The 27,962-nt window shown below is 41.9% G+C and overlaps 1 protein-coding gene across 1 annotated transcript in view; it reads right to left on the bottom strand.

The window, feature by feature from the left end:
* LOC122814288 (dynein axonemal intermediate chain 3-like) overlaps positions 1 to 27,962 on the bottom strand; it is a 948,661-nt gene that overhangs the window by 395,678 nt on the left and 525,021 nt on the right. Inside the window, exon 8 of the mRNA XM_044086878.1 lies at positions 3,253 to 3,316. Within this exon, the coding sequence (XP_043942813.1) occupies positions 3,253 to 3,316 (64 nt within the window). The remainder of the gene's footprint in view (positions 1 to 3,252; positions 3,317 to 27,962) is intronic.

Raw genomic sequence — 27,962 nt, 5'->3', positions numbered from 1 at the left:
AAGACAAAAACCTGTTTGAAATCCATAAAGCAAAAGAAGTATGGGACTAAGTCTGTACTCACACCGCATAGCCAAACTGTGGAACTCTATCCAAAATTTAATTAGAACTATAACTAGCCTCCATGTATACAAGTCTTCTCTCAAAGAATTTCTCACTAATGGCTATGCCCATGCACCTTACCTGTATGATCTATATCAACAAATATTTCACATTCATACTAACCACTCATCGTACTATTTATCTGTACCTTTCAACACCTGCCCATTCTTACATTCATTCTGTACATTCTTAGGAAGGACTTACTCCTTTTTCTGGATATTTTTTTATTTCCTAACTATACTTCTTTTTGTATATACTTACTATCATATTTAATTTTCATTTTTTTTAATTACATCGCTAGTGTGTCCTCTTCTTTATTGTATCCTATGTATTTCACTGCCAACTTGCATGTATATATGCTTTTTTAATTACATCTGTACTACTATTTTATTTGATATTATCTAACTCTTTGGAGCTTTTATCCCCAGGCCACCACTGAAAATGGATACTTAACACCCAGTTGGACTTTCCCAGTAAACAAATGTCAATAAATAAATAATAAATTAAGAAAAGTATTTCACTTACACTATTGAAATGTAATCTGGATGAGTAGATAACTAACCACAATTTCACCCCTGGATTAGCACGCTTGTCCCTAATGGATAGGGGCAGCATATAAATGTTCTGCTCATCTTTGGGTTATTCATATTTAAAATATAAGGGCTATATGGGCTAAAATCATAAAGGGAATATATAGCTAGGCTTTGAACATCTCATGGGTCACTAACCTAGTAAGTACCAATAAACATAAGCAAATTCCAAAAGAGTGACAAGTTAAAGGATAATTAAAGGTAGCTGACAAGCTAGTTCTAAATTTACTTTATAAACGGGAAACAGTGACAAAAAATGTAAAACTAGTAGCTCTTAGTTTTAGCTAGTCTTTTTTATGGGTCTTTCAGAAGTAATCATTCATTTCAGGTAACACACGATATATAAATTGAGTGGTTTCTGCTTTAAACCCTTATACCTCATATCAGAATTTTAAAATGGAATTAACAAAAATTTGATTGAATCAAAAATGAAAAAAAATCACTCACACACACACACACACACACACACACACACACACACACACACACACACACACACTTGTCTGTCTATCGATATATATCAGTCTGTTTACTTATCTACTGTACATTATCTACACAATAAAGCTAAAATACCAGTCAAGTTCATCTAAAAAAAGTAAAGGCTAATAACCTTAAGCTTAAATAACATATTTTTAATATTTTTCAAAATGTAGTAAACTAACTATAAACCAGAAGGTAAATCTTCAAACATCTATAAATAATCAAAATCACTGTACAACACCAAACCAATAGCTGTGGATATTTGCAGGCTAATTTAAAATAAAATGAAAAACAGCAATATCTTAATATAACCATGATTAATGACTGAAATAACAGGCCTACATTAATACACTAAAATTTATTTTCAGATGTACAACAGCTGTATGTTAGGGATAAAATCTGCAATCTACTGTTATAAGTTGCTTTTTTAATTATTTTGTATTCAAGACACAATAGTATGAACTGTGTAACACCTGGCATGGCATAGCTATGTTAAGGTGAAGGGAGCAGCTGCATAAATAGTATTTAACTGTGAGAATTACACATGAACAAATCCAGTTGAATTGTTACTTGCTCCTCCTTAACCTCCCACATATAACCAAAGCTTCATTAAGGCCACAAACTACTGCAGTAGCTACTGAAATACAGCAGAATGCCTAAATTAAGTGACTCTCTCTGGGATTTACTATGTGTGTCCTGTCCTGTTTCAATAGGCAAACGAACAGTATGTGCAATTGGAAGTCACAGAATATGCATTCATTTTAGAGACTAGACCTAAGCAGTTAATGTACTAGACACAGTATTCTACAAACAAGGTGCCACTGCAGACACAATAAAGCATGAGAAGTTTCTTCCTTCGGTGACAATTCAGGAAAATACTGACAAACATTTGCAAAGACCATAAAACCAGATGCACACTTCAATGCACTGTTGCACTACTAATGCACTGTAATGCAAGGTACTGATGCACTGTTTTATAGGATGGAGATCGTTTTGACAGCAATGACTTGGTGTGCACTGAATAAAGCAGACTAAAGCAACAGATATCCTTGGATTTCAGTTAGAAATGTAAGACCCTATGAACAGGAAAAAATAAGGAAACAGTGCATGTGTGGGGTTTCCATAAGTAGCAAGTAGAGAGAGATAACAGCATTTTAAACTTTACTTGATGGTAGTACAGCAATCAACATCAGTTAAAGATTGGACATATACAGACATAAACCAATGACTTTATCTATATTATACAAATAAATGCTGAATATTTATTTGACGCTATCTAAACAGCAGTACATGAAGAGATGTAGGAGCCTGCAGTACTAGGTTTACAAAGACACAGATTTTCTTGGTTGGCTTGACAAAACTGTCCTGTTTAGGCTTGATGCAGATAAAGAAAAATTACCACTAGTCGTCTATATAAACAGAATGGGAAAATATTAAGTACAGGATGAACAATACTATAATGCAATTATAAAAAATATTTGAGCAAAAGAAGACAGAAAAAAATAGAGTATCAGTACACTTCAGTAGTAGGTTAACTACGTTGGAAGTAAACCCTCTCCTTCTGAAATGTAATATGTGTTTTAACTCAACATACTGATTTACTTAACTTTATTCCATATGTCAAAAGTTTGCAAATCAATGATAAGCATGAAGATTTTGCCTGTTTACTAATACTGCAGTTGGCTTGTTACAGTGTCTTAGGTCTTCTTGGATGAATCTTCACTGATGTATTAGCTGTTCATAGGTGGCCATTTTGTTAAGTGCAAAAGTTAAAGAAATTACATGTTCTGTGGCTATACAAAGATTTCTTGAGATTTGATAACATACCACACATACAATGGGTAACACATCAGCTTGACTATGTAAGCTACGTGAAATTCAATTAACCCAGAATACTGTATGCCATTTTTCTTAACTTGAAAGGAGAATAAAATATTCATTTCACCTTTGACAGAGGTACATCTGAGCAATGTGTCTACCTCCCATGTATGATGATAACTGAGTCAGGATACTGAAAAGCTGTGTATGTAAATAAATCTTTACATCTATTTTAATACTCTTTACTGAAAGCATAAAACTTACTTATTAGTTTTCCTGAATCACTGTCTTTTTCCATTCTCCATTCTGAATATACAAGCTCACCATCCTGCAAAAACAAAAGAATGCATAAACAGAGAGCACCCACAGATCTGTACTGAAAAACAAACTGGATTGCTCTTAAACCTTCTCCTGAAATAGGAATTAAAAACCTGGAAATGCAACAGTGTGCTATTATACTGTGCATTTGCATTACAGCCCCTGTTACAAAAATTTCTCATAATTAATGATGCTGAACCAAAAATGCAAAATTGTATCATGACATCTCCCATATTCTTTTCACTAAAGCACTTCAATCAGTCAACAGGTAGAGATTCTTCACAAACAGACCAGTACATCAACAAGGTATTTGTTTGTTTGAAAAAAAAAAAAAAATTCTGCCATACTGTTAAGAATATTCTGTGCACTTGACAGACAACCAGTTAGACACTTCTTCTTCTTCTGTCTTTCGGCTTTTCCCGGTTAGGGGTCGCCACAACGGAACTCCGGTCCGCTAATGATTGGCAGTACATTTTTACATGCTGGCTTGCTGGGCCTAACGCACAACCTTCAACGAAGGAACGCCAATTCACGCATGTCAACACACAGAAGACACTCTAACTGAGAATCGAATGTGCAATGTCTGACTGTGAGGCGACAACGCTACCGCAGCACCACCACCGCAGTCCCACAACCAGTTAGACACTCTTTTATTAAAAAAGTTACTATCACTTCTACAATGGCTTTTAAAAGAATACAAATCTCCAGTCAACAAAAAGAATACAAATCTCCAATCTGGAGATTTGTATTCTTTTTGTATTGAATTCTATTCTGTGAAGTACCATTAAACTTGTCCTACTACAGGTGGATGTGGGCTATTTCCTAAGAGGTATGTGTGTTTTATCTGTGTATCTTCTAAGTTTTTCCGCCTGGGCTGAAAGTTTTAGTTTATATGCGACAGTGCATGATAGATCCTGGTCTGTTCTAATAATGTGCATTACTTCAATCACATCTATCTTTCTTAGTATTTTTGTTGATCTATTCCCTCTTCTATAATCTTCTAACAGTGACACTTGTTTTAATTGCTTTATAGTTGTCTCTATTTGATACTTTCATAATGGTATTCGATTTCTCCCCTTCTTCCTTCACTACCCTGTGTTCTTGTGGTAGAATTTTATCAGTTATTAATTTAGCAGCACAGTAGTATATCCTGTTTACTTCTGTTATATCACATGGATCTCTGTGGACAGTTCTAATTACTGCACTCATTTGTTTTATCAGACTTCTGACTTTTTGGGTTTTATTGACCTTCTGCAGTCTATTTCTCTCATTGATCTTAATATATCTATCCATGCCAATTAAATCAAGCAACTCTTCTCTTAGCTGATTTACTTCCAAACTGAGGGCACATCCCTTGTTTTACATTTCCTGTGGGCATTCTATAGAAAGTTCTATAGCATCTTCCTGTGGCACCTTCTCTTCAATTTCATCCTGTGTCTTCTGTTACTCTGTCATATGGGAACTCATTGGCCTATCACTCCTCAACATTGACTGCCTCCGAGTTTCCACAGTTTCCTGTTCCTTTCCTTGCAGTCTAGCTTCAGGTGAACGTTTATACTGACTTCTTGTGGAAGGCTCCAAAATATCTTGATATGGCACCTGACCAATTGCTTCCTGTTCTACTGATTTCCCCTTAATTTGGATATGCTGTGATGTAGCCTGTGTTAGACCTTCTACATTAAATCCTTCACTTCGCAGGCAGTCCATAACTTCAACTTCTATTTCTTTAACTTTTGCTTTACTAATCTTTTTTCCCACATTCAGTCTTTGTTATATTAATGTTTTAAACAAGACAAAATAACGTGGCTGTAATAAATAAACCATTGGTGAACAGCAGTGAGACCAAAACAACCATATCCATATTTTTTTATATTTTTCAAACATCTCTAGGTTTTGTTTATATTTACGCACTTCCTCAGATGCTTCTTTTTCCAGGATGAGTTAGGTCTTTTTGTGGGAATCTGGTTCTATCACTCCTAGGAGCAAAGCTTCTTGATCTATATACTGTTTTTTCAAAAACCTGTTGTAATAATGAATGCAAATTTTTATTTGAAGCTTGTGACAGTTTTTCTGCGGACGTATTTTTCTTTCCTCTAATTTCTCTCTTAATCATTTTGTATACCTTGTGCCTGGAAATTCTGGCTTTTTACATAATAGTAAGAATACACAATTTCTTTCTTATCCTCAATAGTCCACTCTATCGTCTTTATGGCTCTTCTTTGGCAAATTAATTTTTGTGATTTTTTGTGGACTGCTACTTCCTTCTACAACAGGGGGGCCATCCTCCCCCTGGGCCTGGCCTGGACTGGCCCCACTGTAGGAGTGTTTCCATATTTTGAGGATTCTACACTGTCATTTTTTCCAGCCCTAGCACCTGTGTGCCTCCAGAATTGGGCACTTTTTTATCTTGGGTCTTATTCATCCAGCTACTTTTTTTGTTTTGGACTTACTTCTGTCCATGATATATGCTATATAAATACAGTCTATATATCAGTGTTGCTTTGGGGAAATTTTGTGAAAAACAGGGTCCACCTCATGAAGGTACTCACCAAGACTTGAGGATGAATTCAACTTCAGCACTACTACTCTCCTTTGCTTGCCAGGGTAAGTAATCTGCTGGCTGTGAAGGTGAACTTTACTCTTTTCCTAACTGTAGTGCAATCTCAGAGTTGGCATATCTAATTAGGTGGGCATACTGGGGGGGGGGGGGCACAGCCTCCACCTGTGTGTGTTTTGAATGGTGCAGTTTTGGTTTTGTGTGTTGCTGACTGAGTGATTACTTACCCTGAGAATGTCGTTGTTTATCTGGTATGTCAATGAAGTGGGTTTTCAAGCATTTGGTCTAGATGATATCAGGTTTCGACATTTTGTGTGTATATATATATATATATATATATATATATATATATATATCAATGAGAGAGAAGCTTGAACATTGAACTCTGCTTCCCTCCTTTTTTCTTTTTGGGCAAGGGCCCTGCCCTGCAACATCTATATATATATACCAACTCAGAGATCACCATACCTTGGAGAAAAGGGAATATTTTGGGGAAATGGGCATCTCAGACTTACTATGTATAAGTCTGTTTTTTCGGCCATTCAGACTCTGTGTTTTGGGACTCGACCTAGCAAGTCCCAACATTTCAAATGGTTACTGATTTTAAGGCATGAATCACAGTCAGCATCTCTTTGACATTTATGTTCTTTGGTCTGTTTGAAGATTTCCACAGGCCTTGAATGTTTACCCCTATAGAAAGTACTCCCCAAGCAAAATCTGGGAAATCTGTATTTACAGATGGACTTGGGATAGCTACAGAAAAGGGATGACCTGGATTTAGAGCCATTTGCTAACTCCACCAGTGCAATTCCTTTTTGACAAAGCATAAAGTTGCAATCTGAAATTTCAAAGGATGAAGATGTTGGGTCTATGTGTGTTTTACAAACTGCTGAATTTTTCCCATGTCCAACCTAGTGAGAGGAATCATCGTAGGCACTAAACAGCCTATAACTGTAAAGTACCTTGTTAAGGTAAGGGAAAACAGCTCTTGTACTTTACAAAAAAACCCCACCAAACCAGGCATGTCCAAGGGCCAGCTTCTGGTGATTTCTCCTGTCCACCTGGTGTCTCTGGGCAAACTGAGGCAATGCAGCAATTACCTCATGTTCACAGACAACCCTCTCCTCCTATCACCCAACACTACAACCTGCGAGAGATGCACTTACATAGCCAAACTGGAAGCAAAGCTCTTTCCACCCCAAGATTGTGCAAGACAGTCAAGAGGAGAAGGTTAACACCCGCACTACACCTCAAGCAACACATAGCCCTTCTAAACCCACACCACCAACACCCAGACATAGCAAAACTAAACCCACATATGTGGAGGCCCTTAACACTAACCTGCCCAAGCAGCAAGGACCTCCAAAGCTGAAACACAAACAAACTCCAGTCACAACCAAAGTGTCACATAGCTCACAACACCAGTGTGCCACCCAACAACAGCCCCTAAGGCAAGACAACGTACCCAACACTTTAGTCATAGGTGACTCTATAATCAGGCCACTGATGTCCCAATTACAGTCAGCTGCCTGTTGGGTGCCAGGATCTGCCACATAACGCATGCATTCAAGTCACTCCACAACAAGTATAAATATGACTCGGTCTTTGTCCATGTTGGAATGAATGACTTGAGACATACCCCCCTGGACTACATGAAAAGAGACATGGAAGAGCTCTTGGATCATGTGGCCAAGGCAGGTATGACCCTAGCCCTGAGTAGCATTCTGCCTTCGCCCAGAATGATACCACAGTATAAGGACAAAATGATTGACTTCAACAATTGGCTAAGCTTCTGGCGTCATTCAAAGGGGATCCAGTATCTGTCTGCCTGGGATGACATGATCGACAGACCACGATGCCTTCCCAAAGATGGTCTGCACTTGTTGCCCATGGGATTCAGGTTACTGGCTAAGGCTCTTGCCACCCCTATAATGCCTTTTTTAGGCAAAGTTCAAAGGACAAAACCACCACTGTAACAGGTACAAGCATGCAAAATCTGAAGGTAATGCTACTCAATGCTAGAAATCTAAACCTCAAAATGCACTCTCTCGAGGCACTCCTAAAAATGGAGAACATGGATATCTGTGCAGTAACTGAGACCTGATTCAAGGCTCCAGAGAGCACCTTGCAATACCAGGCTACAACTCATACCACACTTTTCGTCCACCAAACCAGGGCCGAAACACTAAAGGTGGAGGAGTGTCCATATTCACCAAGGATATTCACAACACCAGGCCAGTTGCCCAACACAATGTGTCTGAAATTCTCCAGGTGCAACTGACTGCAATCCAAATTGTAGCTTGCTACAGATCCCCCACCATGCCCCAAGATTCTCACTACACCTTTCTAAACATGTATTAAGATACAACCAAACACCCTAATACTGGGTGATTTCAACTACCCTGCCATTAACTGGGAAAACTACTCGTGTACCAACACCTTTGCCCAACGGTTCTTGGAATTCATAAATTCCAATGCCCTGGATCAACTAATCCTTAGTCCCACCAGGGGCCCCAATATCCATTACCAACATGGGAAATTGATGCTCCACACCTATGGTCACCACTTCATTGGTCAGGTCTGACCATAAGCTGATCACCCTTGACATCCACATCCCACACCACCCCCCAGTAAGGAAACCTCCATAAAAAACTTATCCAATGCCATCTTCATGCTACTGAAGTCAGAAGTGACAAACTTCATGACACCCATGCAGACGGGAACTGAAAGTTCGACTGCTGAATCCTACACTAAGGCACTGTATGAGCACATCCACTTGTGCATGAATCGGGCCATCCCCAATAGAACCAAGATGCTCTCCTCCAAGAAAAAAGGAAGCCAATCTGGTGGTCCCTTGCCATAAACCAACTTTACAACAAAAGGAAGAAAATGTTGCAGAAGAGAGGAAAATCCCAGGATGCAAAAAACTCCGTTACCAGCCTCAGTAAGAAGCTGAGATCCCTCATAAAATCCTCCAAAGCTAGTTATGAAAAAAAAAATTGCCAAAGATTCCAAAGACAACCACAAGGCATTCTATAACTATGTCAAGAATCTAAATGGCAATGCTTAGATCAGCTCTGAGCTACAACAGAGTGGCATTAAATATACTGATCCCAAGGATATTGCCAATATCCTGGCAGACTGATTCAGTGCAAACTTCACCCCCTCTCACCCTCTAAAGGGCCAATCTCAATATCGAAAGATTGCCAAATTCTGGTAATAACGGCCACATAGGTAAAAAACGCACTCTCCAAAGTTAAAAATACAGCATCCATGGGATCAGATGACATCCCAGGCTGTGTCCTACATGAACTACAAAATTAACTGGCATCTCACCTAAGTGTCATGTTTAATCATAGCCTCACCTCAGGCTTCATGCCCACTGAGTGGCGCACAGCTACAGTTATCCCACTCCACAGGAACTCCTGCCCCATCAGTCTGACTAGCCTGATCTGCAAGGCCATGGAATGTATTATCATGGAACTTATAAACAAAGACATTGGCAACCTTCAAACACTGGACCCCACGCAGTTTGGGTTCATGAAGGGACGATCTTGTCTCCTGAACCTGAACCTGATTGACTTCTTCAAATCAGTCTCTAGAGCCGTGGACAAGGGTAAGGTGGTCCACACAGCTGATCTGGACCTCGCCAAGGCCTTCGACACCATACCCCATTCTGGAATCATAGATAAACGTACTAAGCTGGGCATTAATCCCTACGTCACTCAATGAGCTGCCAACTGGCTTACTGACAGACCCCACACTGTAAAAGTAGCCAACTCCAAATCCAGCTCCAGACAAGTGACAAGTGGACTACCTCAGGGTTCAGTCCTGGGACCGCTCTTGTTTGGCATCTACTTCTCTGAAGTACAGGCCAACACTAAAGGATTATGGCTAAAAAAGTTTACAGATGACTGCAAACTGGGAGCCATTATTGAATCCCCAAATGATGTGGATATTCTACAAAAAGGCCTTACAGAAACAGATGCTTGGTGCCAGAGCCATGGGCTCAAGCTCAATGCTAAGAAATGTATAGTTATCCCCTTTGGGAAAAATACATGTACCCACATAGGTGGCAGTATACTAAACACCGAAAGTGTGATAAGAGACTTAGGGACACAGGTGGACAGTGGTCTCACCTTCGATAACCATATCGCCACAGCAGTCAGGAAACCCTTCTATGTGGCACACCTTATCACTAAGGGCTTTTCATCCAGAAAAAAGGAGGTCATTGTCCCACTGTACTCATCCCGCTTTATACCAATTATAGAATACAATGTCCTGTTTGGTATGTACCTCTCAAGACATCTGCAACAACTGGAAAGTACGCAGAAATACATCACTAAAAGAATCACAGGCCTAAAGCAGATGCTCTATGCTGACCATCTAAAAAAAATCCACCTATACCCTGTTGAATATCGTCTACTCAGAGGTGATCTCTGCTTAACATACAGGGCCATGTCAAACCCAGAGCTGTTGGACATGCTACACTTAAAGAAATCCCAATCCCTCAGAGGCACACGCTCCAGAGATCTAAACCTTGTCATCACAATGAACAAAACATGGTGCAGGGATATGTTCCTGACCCAGAGACTCCCCAGACTCTGGAATAGACTGCCCATACATGTGAAGCAGAGCGCCTCTTTGGCCCTCTTCAAAAGGAACCTTGATGATTGGATGGGAGATAGGAAATTCACCCCGGGGAATCACGTCGGTCACCCTGCTAGACAGGTGTCCAGGAAGTAAATACTGTGGGAAGAAACAGCCAGGGAATTGTTATGGCTAGGCTTGTATAGGCCCTAGGGCCAATAGCCTAGTACCAACCTATGAACCTATGAGGATCAAAGAAGCCATAAACACTAGGATCCTCAAATATTCTCTTGCAGAAGTCAGAGACTGATTCAAGGTGCTCAGGAAAATTTTCAGATAAATATCATTGTTTTCCTGTGAAACAACAGCCTTTTGTTGAGCAGTGTCTAGAATGGAGTCCAGTAACACAATCCTGTGTCACAGAGTCAAGGAGTGTTTTTGCAAATTTATATGGAACCTCAGATTCTTCTTGTAACAAGAAAGGAAACTCATGTTAAGGACTCTTGACATCTGAGAAAAGACCCTGCAAAGAAAAGTTAATTGTCTGAATAAGGAAGTATGTGAATGTTTTGCAGCCTGCGATGAGCTATCACTGGAGTTAGACAATTTGTAAACAACTTTGGAGCTGTAAATAAGCGAAAGGGTAACACAGAGAACTGATAATGTGACCCAGACAAAGAGAATCTAAGAAATTTCTTGAAGCCTATGACTATGGTGATGTGATGGTAAGCATCCTTTATATCTTAGGTTACTATAACACTTAAAGGAGGGATGAGAGGTAACAGACTATGAAGGGTCAGCATTTTGAATTTTGGTACTTTCACAAACAAGCTGAGAAAGGAAAGACTAGAACTGGTCTTCATGAATGCTCTTTCTTTGGTGCCAGAAATACTTTAGAGTAGAAGGCTTTCACCTCTTTTACCTAAAGGCTCTGGTTTATCACTCCTAGGAACATCAAATGTATGGGAGAGTTGGCATAATGGTTAACGTGTTTACCTCATAAACACACACAGTTTGATTCTCATTTTTGGTCACTTTCTGGTTATTGGCTAGGGATGAAATAGTGTGTAGACTAATTTGCCTAGTATTTGTTTATGAACTTAAGTGTTGAAATACCTGGGGAAAAACTCTTGTTTGCTTCAGGGAGTGCAGCGGTATTCTCTTAAAAGTTGGTATTGGTATCCAGTTCCAGCTGTAGCTCTGCTGAACCACTTTTAGTATCGAGGAGTCTGATACAATCTGTTGCCAATGTGGAATGTAGAGAGCAAGTTCCTGGGACAGATTTAGAGAGGTAGGAGCAGGAAAACAGGGATAGGGAGCAGAGGCAGAATGCTGACATAGTCATTCTAAAGTATTATCCTGTCCCTTTCTTGAAAGGATCCCTTTATTTTGTTGTTCCCCTTCAGTAATCTCTTTTTTTTTTCACCTTGATTGGTAGGAGGTGACAGGGATTGCTTGTTTTGCTTATTAAAGGGAGTAGAGGACTTGGGAGATTTGTAATGTGGAACTTGAAAAACCTTAGACTCTCCCTGAGTTAATTTACCTCTTTCATTAAATTATTTGAGGACCTGAGAAGCAGATGGGCCAAACTAAACGTCCTTATCTAAAGTAGATTTTAAAATTTCAGAGTTTTAATTAAATAAATCTTTGGTAACATACCCAGACAGACCTCCTCAAAAATGAAAGAATACCAGTGGCCCTAGCAGAATATCTGCACAATCAGTCACATTCTTAAATGCATGTTTAGATACTTGGGACAGGCAAGAATTAAGATGATTCAGAAAGGAGCTACCTTATAAATGAGGTGTAGCAGAGTATTCATTGAGGATATCTTCATCACTAAGAATAAACTTCCACATATGTGTTTGTTAGTTAAGAATTCTGTATGCTAAATTAGAAGAAGAGAAAATTGTGTTGCCAAATATGTCCAATACCATACCTTCTTTATCTACTGGGGAAGTATTAGTATTAACCAACAGTCTGTTTCCAACTGCAGAAGAGGTCAAAATAGCATTGGGTCTGGTCTAAGATGAGAAAATAATAATTTGTTAGCTTGAGGTACTTTATAAAGTCTATCTGCCTGTTTGTGGACTGAAGGTTGACAGTCAAGTTTATTACACGCAACGTTAAACACATACCCCAATGCTGGCAAAAAAGGAGGGCTGGGTGTAGAATGACTGAAATATGTCATATCACTTTAGTTCAGGTCGGATCTCCACTTGTTCTCACAAAAAGACCTAACTCATCCTGGAAATAGTTTGTGGAAAGGAAAGGCAACTTCCTCTAAGGGAAGTGGTGAGGACCAACTTTCCTCAGAAACAGAGTTTTGGGCTTTGGAAAAAATAGCAGAAGAAGCATTGTCTCTGTCAGTGACAGAATCCTCAGACAAACCTTCCTCAGAATTTTTTTTACTGATTTTTGCCCTTGGGTAAGAATTTCTGTGTACAAGGATTAACAGCCTGTAATAATTGCCTGGCTAAGATAAGAAAATCATCATTACGAATAGACACCATGTCTTCAGATGAACAATGTCTAACCTTTTATTTTTCTTTGCAGGAACCACCCTGGAAGACCGACTAGGAGATGACACTTCACCCATGCCAAGAGGTTTCTTTCCCATTAACCCCAAGAAGAATCTCACAGAGTGTCTTTCAGACCCAAAGAATATGGTTCTCCCATGCCTAGATTGGACACTGGAACAGCCATAAAGAATGTAGTTGGCCCCCTGGCTCATGCAATCTAAAGGGAATACACCAGAGGAACCAAGAGAAGCAAATGAATAGTCTGATGGACAATGGTTGACCACTAGAAAGTCACCTACTAATGGTTGAAGCACTGTCCAAGCCCACAGTGGTGGAAAGGGCTCTTTCCTGTTTTGTTTTTTTTTTTTTTTTTTACAGTAGGAGAAGAGCCATTAGGACTGGATTAAGTATCCAAGGTTTTGATGAAGAAGAAGAACACTGAATTGCCAGTAAGCACTGCAGGAAGGATTCAGTTGGAAGGTAAGTTGTCAGACAAGTGGTCATAGGTAGTATATACACTTACACTTCCCCACACAGTCCACTTTCAAAAGTAAAAGCACAAACAGTACACAGAAGTCCCATTCAGAAATGAAGAACACTTCATAGAAATGCACTGACAGAAAATAGAACAGGTAAGGTGTCACAAAGCATATACAAGCATTAAACATAAAAAAGAGCTTTCTGCCCTAAAAAACACATCTGATCATTAAATTTAGACAAATATTTCAACATTTTCACAAAGAGTACATGTTTACAAAAGAAATTAGCCCACAGCAGTAAAAAATAAGCATAAGTTAAAATAATGGTCTCTGACAGGACACTTCTGATACTGTAAAAATAATGCATGTTTTATTAAAGGGGAAATACAACTTTCAGTCAGAAAATAAAATAAAGAAATATTTTCTTAAAAGAGTAATATTCTCTGTGTGGAAGGGATCCCCTGTGGGGATTTATCTGCTAGAAATTAAACTTGAAGCTGACTGTTGCTCCTATGAAGCCTCAAAGCTGTTCCCTCTCATGGTAGGAAGAAAGTACTGACATTTTTTAAGAGTCTTGATGGCTGATTTTCCTAGAAGTGACGAGCCAATGAGCAGTCAGAGAGTAGGTTGTCAGGCTGGATGGGTGTTGAATCCTAGGCAGGACACAATCCATATAACAAAAAGGCGACTGCAGAAATGAGAATGCTGAACATCTATTCAAAATATATCAGCATTTGTCAATAATACACTTAATTTATGCATAATGTCTAGTACATGAAGTTGGGAAATAAACTTTATTGTCTTGAGACATATCAGACTTAACAAAAATTCCCCAGGCACAGCCAGTTAATAAATACACCAGAGGATATAATATAGTTCTGGTAACTCACAGATATAGCCTGTATGAGCACTATTCCTCTGGTCTCTCCCTCCCCAGTTAAGTCAGGCCATATACTTGCAACATTTGCCTTCAAAATTTTCAAAACTCCTGAAATCAACATATTGGAATTTACGGACTTCAAACAGACAAAGCTCATAAAATTATATGAAGACATTTCAAAATGTAGTTATAACACCATCAGCTCAAACACAGACGCAGCGTTTAGCTTCACAAATAAGGTCTGCTCCTTCTTGGACAAATGCATAGAATTGGTCGGTCTATAGTGAATCAGCGAACGCTGATTCATCGACCCTCGTTAACTGAAAGCTGACAATCCCGAACACTCGGAACAGCGATTTTTTCCCCAAGGAAAAAAAAATTTCTGTTCCACAAAAAAAAAAACAAACAAAAAAAAACTTAAAACCGTATTTAATGTGGGGGCTTTGCCCCCCACACCCCCCCTACTTAAATATACCAACGCCAAGATCGCACTACAGTGGAGGAAACGGCAAACTCCAGAAACAGTCCCAGCAAATTTTTTTCCCTGGGAAAAAAATTGCTGTTCTGGGTGTTGGGGATTGTCAGCTTTCGGTTAAATAGTGTCAGTGAATCAGCATTCGCTTTTTTAAGTGTTTGCTGATTCAATATAGAATACATTGGGAAATTCAAAAATAAACTATTTTGGTGGTCCACCTATATCAACAAACTTTACCATAACAGAAAAAAATACATTACTCAGCAGATCCATACAACTGAACTGAAAAATACTATTATGATTAGTAAAGAAACTCATGCAGCTAAACATAACTACAAGTCCATTTTTAGCTATGTTAGAAAGCTAAGAAACAACACCCAACATTGCTCAAACTTATCTTAAACATGGCCACCCTCTCCAAACCAACAATGTAGTAGCAAAAAATGTAATGTAAACTTCACTCCTGAAACATTTATCCTAACTCCACATACTCCAGAATCCATTATAGCCTCTATTATTGTCAAGGAAAAGTAGTAACATACTTACCATAACTTGCCATTTGTGTTATCCAGTGTCATTATTCATCACAGATGGGTCTTGGATCTGACCTCAGATGCGAGCCGGTAAATTCTCAAGACAGATCCAGAGCTCAGACTCCTCTCCTTCCCACAATCCCTTGCTATCTTCTAACCCTCAGATTGAGTTTGCTACATTAGTTGAAACATGGAAACAACTGCAACAGAAGACCAAAAACTTCTCACCAAATACAAGCCATTTCAGCCTTGCCAGAACCCCTACAAGGAAGGGGGAAGAAGGGCAGGAATGTAATAAATAATGACACTGGATAGCACAGATGCCAAGTTATGGTAAGTACATAACTCTTTATCTGATGCTATCTGTGTCATTATTCATCAGAGACAGGTCAGATTCCCAGCTACTAAGTATCCTGGGTGGCCTCTAGGACGAATATGCTGGAGCACAGAGGAACCAAAGGAAGTCCTGCTCATAGATAATAAGTCCTATCTGTAGTGCAAAATGGAAGTATGTGGATTAGACCAAGTCGCAGCAGCACAAATCCCATCAAGGGAAAGTCTAGCTAAGAAGGCTGATGATGTATCAACAGACCTAGTAGAGTGGGCCTTAACCTTGACAAGATAATTCCAAATGCCTACTAGCATAAATGGAGGAAATACAACTGGAAATCCATCTGGATATAGTCACTTTGGAAACTACCTGGCCCTTTCTGTTTTTACAGAAGGCCACAAAAAGTTGGTCTTACTTTCTAAACTTCTCAGTCCTTTTTAGATAAAAATGTAATTGCCTGTGGATGTCTAAACAATGCAAGATATATTCACCTTTATTAGAGTAATTAGGGAAGAGGACTGGTAGTTGAATCGATTGATTGAGATTAGCTTCTGAGGCCACTTTAGAGAGAAAGAAAGGATTTGTTTTAAGAGACACCCAGTTCTTAATGCACGAGCCTGAAATTCCGCGACCCTCATCAGAAGTAATGTCCACGAAAAAGGCCATCGTCCAGGAAAGGAATTTAATATCGCATGAACCAGCTGGTTCAAAGGTTTTTGCATTAGGGACTGCAGTACCAAGGTCAAATCCCATGGCAGGGATGGATCCTTAATAGGGAGTCTAAGAAGGCTTTCAGAAAGGCTTTGCATAGTTAGGAAGAAAAGGTAGGCTCATCATTGATATGGAAATTAGAGATGGCAGCCAACTGGAGCTTAATGATAGAAAAACTCACCCCATCCTGAAAAAGGGAAGAGTCTGGCCCAAATGGAATACCTTTTTCATTTACTGGAATACACCTTCTTAGTAGATGGCTTTTGAGAAGACAAAATAATGCTCCTCAATGGGGAAGGAAGCCTGGACTGTGAAAGGATTACTGGAACTGGAGAAACGTCTATACTCCCAGGATGCACCACCACTAATTTCAGATCTTGTTTGTCCAATGCATGTACCGGGGTTGTTGATATATCCAGATGATGGAGCAGATGGAACGGCCCCGAACGAACCCACTCAACTTCTGATCTCCAAGGCAGGGGGGAAGGAGGGTAGAATGAAGTAGATGGATCCCAAACAACAAATGTCACCCTTGTAGAATGAGCTTAAAAATAAATAAGTAGCCATCTAATAGAAAAGAACTGAGCTTAATTAATACAGTCTCTCTGTCACTTTGCAATAGTGACCTTAGAGTGACGGCTTTGCCCATCCTATTGGCTTGATTTTAGTGACTGAATTTGCCCAATTTATTGCAATGATTGACACAAAAAATATGACAGAAACGCTATTGTCTATGCGTCCTAATGAAATATATACGCAACTGTCTCTGGCAATCCAATGAGGAAGAGAGATATTCCAAAGAAGGCTGTGAACAGGGAAGAGACTGGAAACTTGGGGAACAAAGATGGATTGGGCCTGGAACAAACTTTGGGAACAAAAAGAACCATTGGGCCTATGGCTACTCTATTCTTGGTTCAAACGCTATGGTTGATGTACCTACCACCAAAAGCGGTTCGGAACGCGCTTCGGTTCGAGAAGCCGTAGTTGCAAAAGGCAAGAGGGTAAAGGCACTCAAGTCGTTGAGAGCTGAGAAACAAGGGGGAAGCAGCCGGGGCACCCTTCATGAAGGCTTTACACAACTTATTGCTCATCAAAAAGAAGCCTGTGCATTGCTGAAAAGGTGTAATTGCAACTTATTTTGATCAAAAATGTAATTGTACTTGCAATAAAATTAGAAATTGAAGCTACTGAAGCTTAATGGTAAAGACTAAAGACCCTGATTGAATAGGACCCGAAGGAACGCTGGGAATGGCAATGGCAGTATCTTCAATGGCACATCTCTAAATGGCTTATTCAACAAATTTTAGTATTTACTATTATAATATTTTAGTCTCGAATTGTGGCTGAGGACAAGATATAAGTCGAAGTGAGTCTAAAAACCTGGTTCAGTGGTGGTTTCCAAAGGGAGTAGTCAAGCTGTGACTCAAGTGTGTGAAGCTGTCTGAACCAGTTTGTCCTGATGGTGGGAAAGAGATCTGGATCCAGGAAGGCCGTCCGTGGCCGCCCATCAATCAAAGGCAGCCAGCCAGATCACAAAGCAATGGGGGGGGCACTAGTCATCTCTCACACTCAAGTGAATTGCCTTCACCCTGAGAGGAGAAGGAGAAGGAGGAAAAAGGCGTTTGTAAGCCAAGCCCAGCTTAAAAACCCAAAACGAGAGAAGAAAGAACCAGAGACATTTCATGAGAGGAGGCAGGGCGGAGAAGAGGTCGCAACAAGTTCTTTAGATCTTCTGAAGAGGATCTGAGATGCTACTCTGTCATTCAGAGACCCAGGAGAGAATGGAATGCTCAGCCACTTGCCCCATACATCACATTTCCGGATCCCGAATATAGAATGTATTGCTACCACGATTGGTATTGGTTCCCCAGTTCACTCCTCTACTCTCGAGGCAAGAGGACCTGGTCCCTCCCTGCTTGTTCAGGTACCAGACTACTGACAGAAGGTCGGGGACAACGGCAATGGGACCTGGCAGTGTAGCAGTGTAGTGCTTGGAAGTGTGGTGCTGCTGCTCTCATTTCCAGTGCATGTTGTGAAGTCTCGTGTGGATGATTTTTGTCGCCCCTGATGCTGACCTGAATGACCCCCCCACCCCCCACCCCATCCCCCCCAGGCATCCTGGGTAGGATGGGTGGTGGAGGAGGCGCCTGGCCTGGTCCAGTGCCATACAGGCTGGCCACAACGGACAGGTGCAGGTTTGCACGCCTCGCCTCCGAATTATACGTGTAGAGGAGGAAGACCCTGACATGACCACTGACCGATAGGGAGCAGATGGAGATCTCATGTGTAATCTCCTTGCGCACCAGGAGAACGGTAGGAGGCGGAACCCAGTGCAGTTGCAGCATCCTGCTGCTGGGGCTCTGCATTTTAGGAGCAATGCTCGGACTTATTGTAATGTTAATTCTCTTTCTCTCTAGACTCAGAGACTCAAGGCAAATGCAGGTCTGTCTACCCCCCCCCAAAACCGTGATAAGCTGAGATGGCAGCAACACAGAGACTGACCCTGAAGGTGATTCCCAGGGAGGGAGATCAGAATATAGTACTAGCTCTGTTCTGTAATAGTAGATGCCTGGAGGTGGCAGTTAGGAGCCAGTCGCGTAGATACAGAAACACTGGAATCCTTCAAACACCCTCTCCAGAGGCGGGAGAATGGAGTGTAAGAATCCGAACTGAACTGGACTGACTGATCGATTCAGTTGTTGAGATCCAAAATGGGCCTCAAGTCCCCGGGTTTTTGCACTAAAAGAATTTTGAGTAGAACATAAGGCATAGGCACAGTCTCCGTAGAAAGACAACACCCGTCTCCGCCGCTACTCCTCAGCTAAGCGTACAGAAAATGGGCGATCTTGACGGAGCGACAAGGTAGCCACTGAGGAGCTAACCATCTGGGCCAACTGCTCTGCTGGGGCGTTACCAGCAGGGGTAGGGTAGAGAGAGGAATTCAGATCCTCTGAATCCCTGAAGTCTAGTGGTGAAGTCGTTCAGAAGTGACCATGTATGTAAGGGAGCGTGAGAGAAGGGTGCGCCCCACACGGTCCATGCTCCTAGACTCCTTATTAGGGGCATGTGATTAAACAAAGAGTCCGGAGATTGGGAAATGGAAGCTCCCGGCGATGGGAAATGAAACCCGGAATAGGATCCAGTATCCAAGGTGGATACTTCAGATGAGACCTTAGGAAGGAGAATCACACCTGTTGAGGCCAGAAAGAGGCAATGTGGATGTGAGGAGTCTTCAAGTGATGAGCTTTCTGTAGGACTTCGTTATTAGGGGAATAGGAGGGTAAGCATAGAGAAGAACCGGAGGCCAATCATGAACAGCAGCATCTCTGGGTGACTACCCTGATGGGAGGATCAGGGCAAAGTAATTGCTGCATTTGTGGTTGACTGGGGTAGCAAAAAGTTTGCAGCATGGTTGACCCCAATGAGCACAGATTTAACTTGGCACTGACAGATTCAGGGTCCACTCGTGAGGACTCAAGATGGATCTGCTGAGTCTGTTTGGGAATATGAGTTGGAAAAAGAAAGCCCCTGGAAGACAGTTTCCATTCCCACACTCTCATGGCCTCTCTGCACAGAGGATAAGACTGTGTTCTCCTTTGCTTGTTGATATACCAGACAACTGCCATGTTGTCTGTCTGAATTGTTATGGTCCCCAAATGGAAGTATTCCTGAAAGTCTTGCAATGTCAGAAAGATTGCTCTCATCTCCAGGACATTTATGTGCAATTTGGTCTCTGTGGGGACCACATGCCTTGAACCATCCTGCCTTGAAAATGCCCCCCACCCCACTCCAAGTGGAAGGCACCCATGGTCACTGTGGCCTTGGGGGGGGGGGAGACAAAATGGCCTGCCTAGAAATAGGTCCTGAGACTGAAGCCACCAAGCAAGATAATTTCTGCACACCTGAGTTAACTTAGTTGTCATGGACATGGGCTGAGACAGAATGGACTACTGGACTACCAGAGTCCATTGGAGAACTTGCATGTGATACCTAGCAAGAGGCACTAACTGAATGGCAGCCATCATAGAGCCTAAGATTTGGAGAATCAAGTGAACTGACGGGTGTGCTAGAGCCAGCAACAGAGAGATCTGATCTCAAATCAGTTGGACCCTGCAGGGAGGCAGTGTTGCAGTCTCTAATACCATGTCCAGCTGGATCCCAATGAGCTTCAGGTTTTGGCTCAGAACTAGATTGGACTTGGGAAGAGTCACCATGATGCCTAGATGCTGGGAAAGACTGAGGACATACCTGGTGGCCAGTGGTAATCAATGCCTTGTGGAAGCTGTGAGAGGCCAGGTGTGGAAAACCCTGGAAACCTTGCAGCTGGATATGAACTGCCACCACTGCTATACATTTGGCAAACACCCGGGGGGCTGTGGTGAGTCCAAAGGGCAGGGCTCTGAGCTGGTGATGATTGGCCCCTAACTGAAAGCATGTCTCCTGGAGTGTCTGTCAATCTTTATATAATAGTAGACATCCTTGAGATCCACTGAGCACATCCAAAATGCCCTTGTGCAAGAAAGGTAGAATGGACGGAACAGTGACCATCCCGAACATTGACTTCTTGACAGACAGGTTTAGCTTGCTGAGGTGCAGAATCGGATGCAGGTTCCCAGTCTTTTCTGGCACCAAAAAGAAGCGAGAGTAAGTTTTGGACCCTCGTTGTCCTACTGGTACCTCTTGTATGGCTCTTTTTTGAAGGAGGTCTTGCAACACAAGACAGGCCAACTCTCTTTGGTGGGAGTGAGACATCTGGGAGAAATTTCCAAACTGGAGGGGACTGGGAGAAGGGAAAGGAGTAACCCCTGAAAATAATTTTTTAGCAACCACTAACTGAAGGTGAGACTTGTCCAGGCTAGTAGGTGAAGGGAGAGATAACCCCTGACTGCTTCCAGTGCAGGACAGCTGGGCAGCACCTCAAGAGTGCTGGAAGGGCTTCTCCAAGAAGGGGTCTCTGGAGGCCTTGTTCTGTGGACTCCCTCTGCCCCTAGGGTGGCATCTACCATTGAATTCGCTGCTCCAGCCTGTGGGAGAGGATTCCTGGGGAGTGTCCTGAAAGGAAGACTGAATCCTCAGGAATCAAAGCTTCTTACTTTCCTGTGGGTCTTAGAAAAGGACTGCTGGGGAGTAGAAAACTTGATCCCTACCATGGAAAGAGTTTTGCCTTCCTGCTCACTGCAGGTTAAAGTTTCCTTAACAGATGGCTCAAATAAGGTGGAACCATCAAAGGGGGTGTTACTGAATTATGCCTTGAAGGGTTCTGCAAAACCTTAAAGGCAAAGCCAGGCATGGTGATGGATAGCAATCCTGGTGATTGCAACACAAGAGGTGGCTTCCGGATTATTGGATATCAGCCTGATCAAAGCATTGACTAAAGAAGTAAGAGTGGGCAGCCTCGGAGAGTCTAACTTAAGACTTTCTAGAAGCAACAAGAATGAGAGGGAAGAGGTAAGCTCTGAAACCAAGTCCCTCTGAGGCTGGGTAAAATGGGCCAAATAATTACTTGCTCTCAGACCAAAGGTAGCTGAGGTAAAGACACACTTTTCAAAATGGTCAATCGCCCAAGACTCCGTGGTAAGGGGATGGACCGAGGAGCTTTGCTCAGCTAGCTCCTTCTTAGTAGCAGCACCCACCATGATGGCATCAACAGGGACCCCTTTATTCCAAAAATATATATCCTTAAGAGAAACATATCTGCTTTTTTGGGCACTGGTTACACTGTGTCTGGCTCCTTCCAAGCCCTGCTGGCAATAAGGTCCACAAGTCTGTCAGCAGGGGGAAAAACCCAGGTAGAAGACGGGCCCATCCCAAAGGCCTTCAGGAACACAGACTCCTCCGAAGACAGGGATGGGGAATATCATCCACCTCTCTGCTTGAGAACTTCCAGGATGTCCCCAAGAAAAACCTCCTCAGGTGGAATTCTGGGGGACCTGTCTCCCTCCTCAAAATCTGTGTCCTCGGTGAGGAACTCTATAAGGGGGGGGTCCAAGTGCCTCCTCTTACACATTCTCTTCCGAGGGGGTTCCTCCATGGTGGGCTCAGGGGAATACTCAGAAGAGATGGGTACCCCATGTGGGGCAGTGCCCATCTGAAGGCGCATACAGGAGGGCTGACCCTGGATGGATAATGATGCCTCAGCACCTAATGCCAAGAAAGGCTGGGGAGGACCTAGAGAAGAAGGAGAGGTAACTGCCATACTGGAAAAGGTCCTCTCTACCACCCAGAAGGCCAACATAGTGAACAAAGCCCCTCCATCCCCAGTGGCCAGGGCCACCTGGGAAGGGCGAAGGAACCACAATGCACCACCGAAGTCCCCAGATGACATTGGCCCCAAGCTGTCCAGTGCTGAAGCCCCCAAGGGAAGGGAACAGTCCAAAAAATCTGTACCCAAACCCACCCTCAGGGACTTGCATTGACCCCTCAGAGATGAGGCACACTCTGGTCCACAGGCTGCAGAACAGAGACAGCCAGGGACCCTAAAGGAGTTGAGAAGGGGGGATATCTAACACAGTCGGCCTCTCACTAGAAATCCCCTGGCCCTGACTTTCCAAAACCTTTTGGACTGGAAGAGGAGAGTGGACTCCTGTGGATGGGAAGGGTCTCCTAGCCACATGGGCATGGGACGGCAGCAACCCCAACTTGATCTGGGCCTTGAGGAAACTCATCATCCTATCCATCTCTGAGGGAAGGAGACTTCTGGAGGATCTGGATGAAGCTGAGGAGTGACCAGATCTTGCTGGAGATTTGACCTTGGATCCCTCAGTCCTATGGCCCCAAGAAGGAGATCAGTTCCAATGACATGGATGCAAACTCCTGGAGGACCAAGAAGGGGAGCCTTCAATTACAATGGGATCCGACAGAACTGTCAGCTCCAACAACCTGATTGGATCCGAAGATTTGGAGGGCAGGCCAGATGGATCTGACAAACTAGTCGGATCCAGGGGTGGCTTGCTCCTACTTGGATCTGAAGGCCTCCTCTCCGCAGAGGGCTTGGATCTGACAGTCTGATCCGAAGCTCTTAGAACAGCAGACTTCAGATCCGAAGCCGAAGAGGCTGGACTCAGATCTGGGGATCTGCAATACAAGAGGCTTGCTTTCTTTGGAAGAGAAAAAGAAGGGGATCCCCCCCAAAGGAGGAGAAAGAGGCCTCTTCTTAGGCTCCTGTGAGGGCTTGGAAGGGTGTCTGAGGGCAGATGGCCACCCTGAGCCAAGCCCTTCAGTAAAATCTTGATGCAGCACTCCACAAGGGCCCTGGGGTTGATTGTGGCAAAATGTCGCATTCAACCTCCTGGTGGGCCGTCCCAAAACAATACAGACACTCCTCATGCGAGTCGGAACATGGCATCTTCTGACTGCACAAGGAGCATCTTTTAAACCCTGAAGGCTTTTCAGCCATGCTAAGGAGAAAACACACACACTAATAAGCAGGGACAGAGAAAGATTTTTTTTTGAAAAGTACTGAAAAAAGGAAAGGGCACAAATCACCAAGCACCAGAAGGGGGCAGGGTAACCTAACTAAACCGAAAGGTTGTAACCAGGAGGGGAGGTAATTCACTTAAACTATAAATAGAAAGATTAAGGACAGAAAGGAACCATAGAGAGATCAAAAACCCAAGAAAAAAATAAATTATCTAAAAACTGCTATGCCTGAGACTGGACCATGTGTGAAGCATTTCAGCAGCAAACAAGATCTGAGGGTTAGAATGTAGAAAGGGATTATGGGAAGGGGAAGAGCTTTAGCTCTGCATCTATCTAATAAGTTGCCAGCTCGGATCCGAGGTCAGATCCAAGGCCTATCTGTGATGAATAATGACACGGATAGCATCAGATCATGTTTTGAAGATGTTGGCAAAGACTAAAAATACTTCCTGCATTGGGACCTGATAACATTCCTTGATGTATAATAGAGAGCACCAAACATGCTCTCGCTGAACCACTCAAATTGTTTAACCTAAAAGTATCCACAGGATTTGTGCCAGAATTATGCTGCACTGCAGTGGTGATGCCCCTTCATAAAGGTGGCTCTGACCTCAGCAATTACAGACTTATCTGTCTTATGACCCCGATCTGCAAACTATGGAAAGTATCAGAACTGGTGTCATCAGTTATGATAACAAGAATCTCATTAGGCCTGACCTACAAAAGTTCAGTTTTATCAAAGAGAGATATTGGGTATAAATTTAGTTAATGTCATCAAGCGGGTCACACTGTGGTCATGCTGTTCCCCCAGTGTAAGTTGACCTAACAAAAGTTCTGACAGCATACCATATGCAGGCATTGTAAGCAATCTAAAGGCTTTAAATAGTGATGCTTCTGTGGTAAATGAATAGCAAACTGAATAAAAACATAGATCCCACATAGTTCCTGTGGAATATGCCTCATCTGTAAATATGAAGGCAACCACTGTTGTCCTGCAGGGATGTGTACAAGGACACCTGCTTTTTAGCATTTACTTCTCTTATCTCCAAACCGAGAACCAGTACCTCTGATTAACTAAGTGCAGATGACTGCAAATTGGATGTTTTCAAGACCCTCCCTCCCAGCCTTGATGACAGTACCCTTAAAGAGAAATTACCCAAGTTAACACCTGGTGTACTGAATATGGGTTTAAACTGAATGCACAGAAGTGTAGTATCATTTCATTTGGCAAACAATCCCTACTCTCAACCTATAGTAAAAACAACATTCCACTACTAAACAAAAGTGTAGTTAAGGATCAGGGAAACTGTCTTGACAATTCCCTCTCCATTGACCATCAAGTGGCTATGGTAGCCAGAAAATTCTTTTACGTAGCACAACTGGTAGCTAAGGTTATACCATCCAGATCTAACAGTGTTATTACTCCCTTATATTCAGCACTGTTTTGACCAATTATAGAGTACAATGCCTACTTTGGGATGTACCTCACCTGACATATCAAACAACTGGAAAAGCCAAAAAGTTTCTAACCATGAAAATGTCAGGCTTAAAGTCACTGGGCTACCATGAGAAGCTAGGAACTCTGTCTGTCTCTTTACTCAGTATCTTATAAAATTTTGAGTGAAGATTTGTGACTTACCTGCTGTACCATTAGAGACCCTGTTTTCCTTTATTTCCACAAGTCAAGCCTCTTAGCTGACACCAGAACTAGGGACCTAAACAGACTTTGCTATCAGATATCTGGCACAGCAGTTAGTGGCACCTCCACGGCAAACAGTTATGCAAATATTGCCCAGTCAATATGGAAGAAAATGTTTGTGTGTTGTTCAAAAATTCAATTTTGTTGGTGGTCATATACCTACCAGACATGATGTCTGCTTAATCACAAAGCTTTACCTTGGGCTGTTCATAGGTCCATAGGTAGGTACTAGGCTATTGGCCCTAGGGCCTATATAAGCCTAGCCAAACGTTACCCTGGCTTTTGCCACCCAAGAAAATTATTTTCCTGTGCCCTGTCAAGCAGAACCACAGAAGTGATCCTCGGGGTGAATTTCCTATCTCCCATCAAATCATCAAGATTTTTCTTGAAGAGTGCTAATGAGTGTTGATTTCATATGTTCATAGTTTTATAAGTAACTACTAAGCTAGCTGCTCCCTAATCCTGGCCAATTTCTCTTTTTGTTCTCAAATTAACCTATCCTATTTTATTAGAGATTGGTCTTACGTTAATAATTATATATTAACAAACAAGTAAAAAAAGTTGTCACAATGCAGCTTTAATGTTGAACCAGCACAACAATATTTATATTTATATATATTAATCCTAATGAAATGAAACAAAACTGGGATCATTCCATAGATAATTTGAGGGGACTCATGCATGCATGCATAAAGCATTTAGGAGCTGCCTCTTTCCATTAGTAGTACAGGGGGCAGTCCTGGGGTAAATCTTCTGTTTCATATGCACAGATTTAAGTTGCACTTGAATATGGACAGGGATGATCTTTGTTTTATGTGGTTGGGCAGTCTGTTCCACGACAGTGGTATCTTCTTCAAAATATACATGTCTCTCCAAACCATTCTGTTGATGTTGCAGAGATGGTAAAGATCTTAAATTGAGTATTCCTGGTGTCATTTGTCTTGCTGATGTGCAGTAAATTCATCGGTGCTGGGTCAGAGGATACCTTGTATACCAGACACAGGTCAACTCTTAGAAGTCCATGGGATGCTGAGTATATTGACAGGGCTTTGAGTCAATCCATGTAGGACATGTTTAGGTCTTGTATCCTTTTAGCACGGTATCTTTGTAGGAATTCCAGTTTTTGCATGTGTCTGGACATATACTCTCCACAGGGGGCATTATATTGCATGACTGGCCTAATGAGGGTTGAGTAAAGGGGGGAAATGACATCCCAAGATCTAGAAGCAATCCCTTTGTTTACAAGCTGTGTCTTATAACAATGGCCAAATGTTGGTCAAAAGTTAGGTCACTGTCCACATAAGTTCTCAAATCCCAAACAACTGGGTATACTCAGGGTCATACTGTCAATGTGATAGTTCCCTGGGGTAAATGACTTCCCAAATGATACAATAAAGCATTTTTTTTTTTTGCATTTAGTTTCATTCCATGATTTTGGCAACAGTTATGTATTTTGACAAACCTTCCTGCAGGATGGCTAAGTCATTTGGAGTTTCAGTGATTGCTCCCATCTTGCAGTCATCTGCAAACTTAGTCAGCCACAGCCTTCTGGTATTGGTTTTTACTTCCGAAAAAGACAGGTTCCAGCACAGAACCCTGGGGGAATTCCACTGGTGACTGGTTCCATTTTGGAGGTAACTTTCCAGTTTTGATTTCCTGAATTCTATCTGTGAGCCAGTTGGCAATTCACTGGGTGACACAGGGGGTTATTCCCAGTTTATTTGGCTTTTTTTATTATGCTTGAGTAGGGAAGTTAGGTCAAAAGCTTTGGCCAGCTCAAGGTATGCTGCATGTAATCTTTTGCCTTAATCAATTGCTTTGGTGACTTTTTCAAAAATTCCACAAGGATGAGTAAGCATGACCTGCTCTTCACAAATTCAAACTGGGAAGGGTCCAGTGTTTGGAAATGCCCTATGTCCTGATTAATTATTGCATTTAAGGCTGGTCAGACTTATGGGTTCATAACTGCCTGGGTCTGTGAAAGGTCCTCCTTATTGTAGGGGAACGACTGGAGCTGTTCTCCATTCACCTGGTACAAAACCGGTATGGAGGATTTAATGATTATTAATTTAATGATTAAATGATTTAATTGATTAATAATTTAACGTGGATTTGGAACATAAATCTCATCAATTCAAGGCAAAAAGAAAAAAATAGAGGGTTTAAAAGTGCGCTGGAGCATAACTGCATGGTTGTTTGAAGTATAAAAAAGGAAAAGGCATGCAATAAATGTTGGAACAGATCCTGAGCCATGTGGAGGGACTGAAGGCTGAAAAAACTATTGTAGATGGCTTGTTAGATAAACAAAGTGATAGGGAATGTCATACCAGAGAGAAAATGTTAGAATATTTATTTATTTAACATTTGTTTACTGGGAAATTCTGACTGGGACACAGCCTACTTTCAGCGGAGGTTTGGGGATGAATGCTCCAGATGCATGTCTTTGGAATGTGGGTGGAA

Source organism: Protopterus annectens, chromosome 10.part0 (genome assembly GCF_019279795.1).
Source record: "Protopterus annectens isolate FY-2018-M chromosome 10.part0, PAN1.0, whole genome shotgun sequence".
NCBI classification, from domain to species: Eukaryota; Metazoa; Chordata; order Ceratodontiformes; family Protopteridae; genus Protopterus; species Protopterus annectens.
Note: the sequence above shows the minus strand (reverse complement) of the source record. Positions and strands in the feature narration are given on the sequence as shown.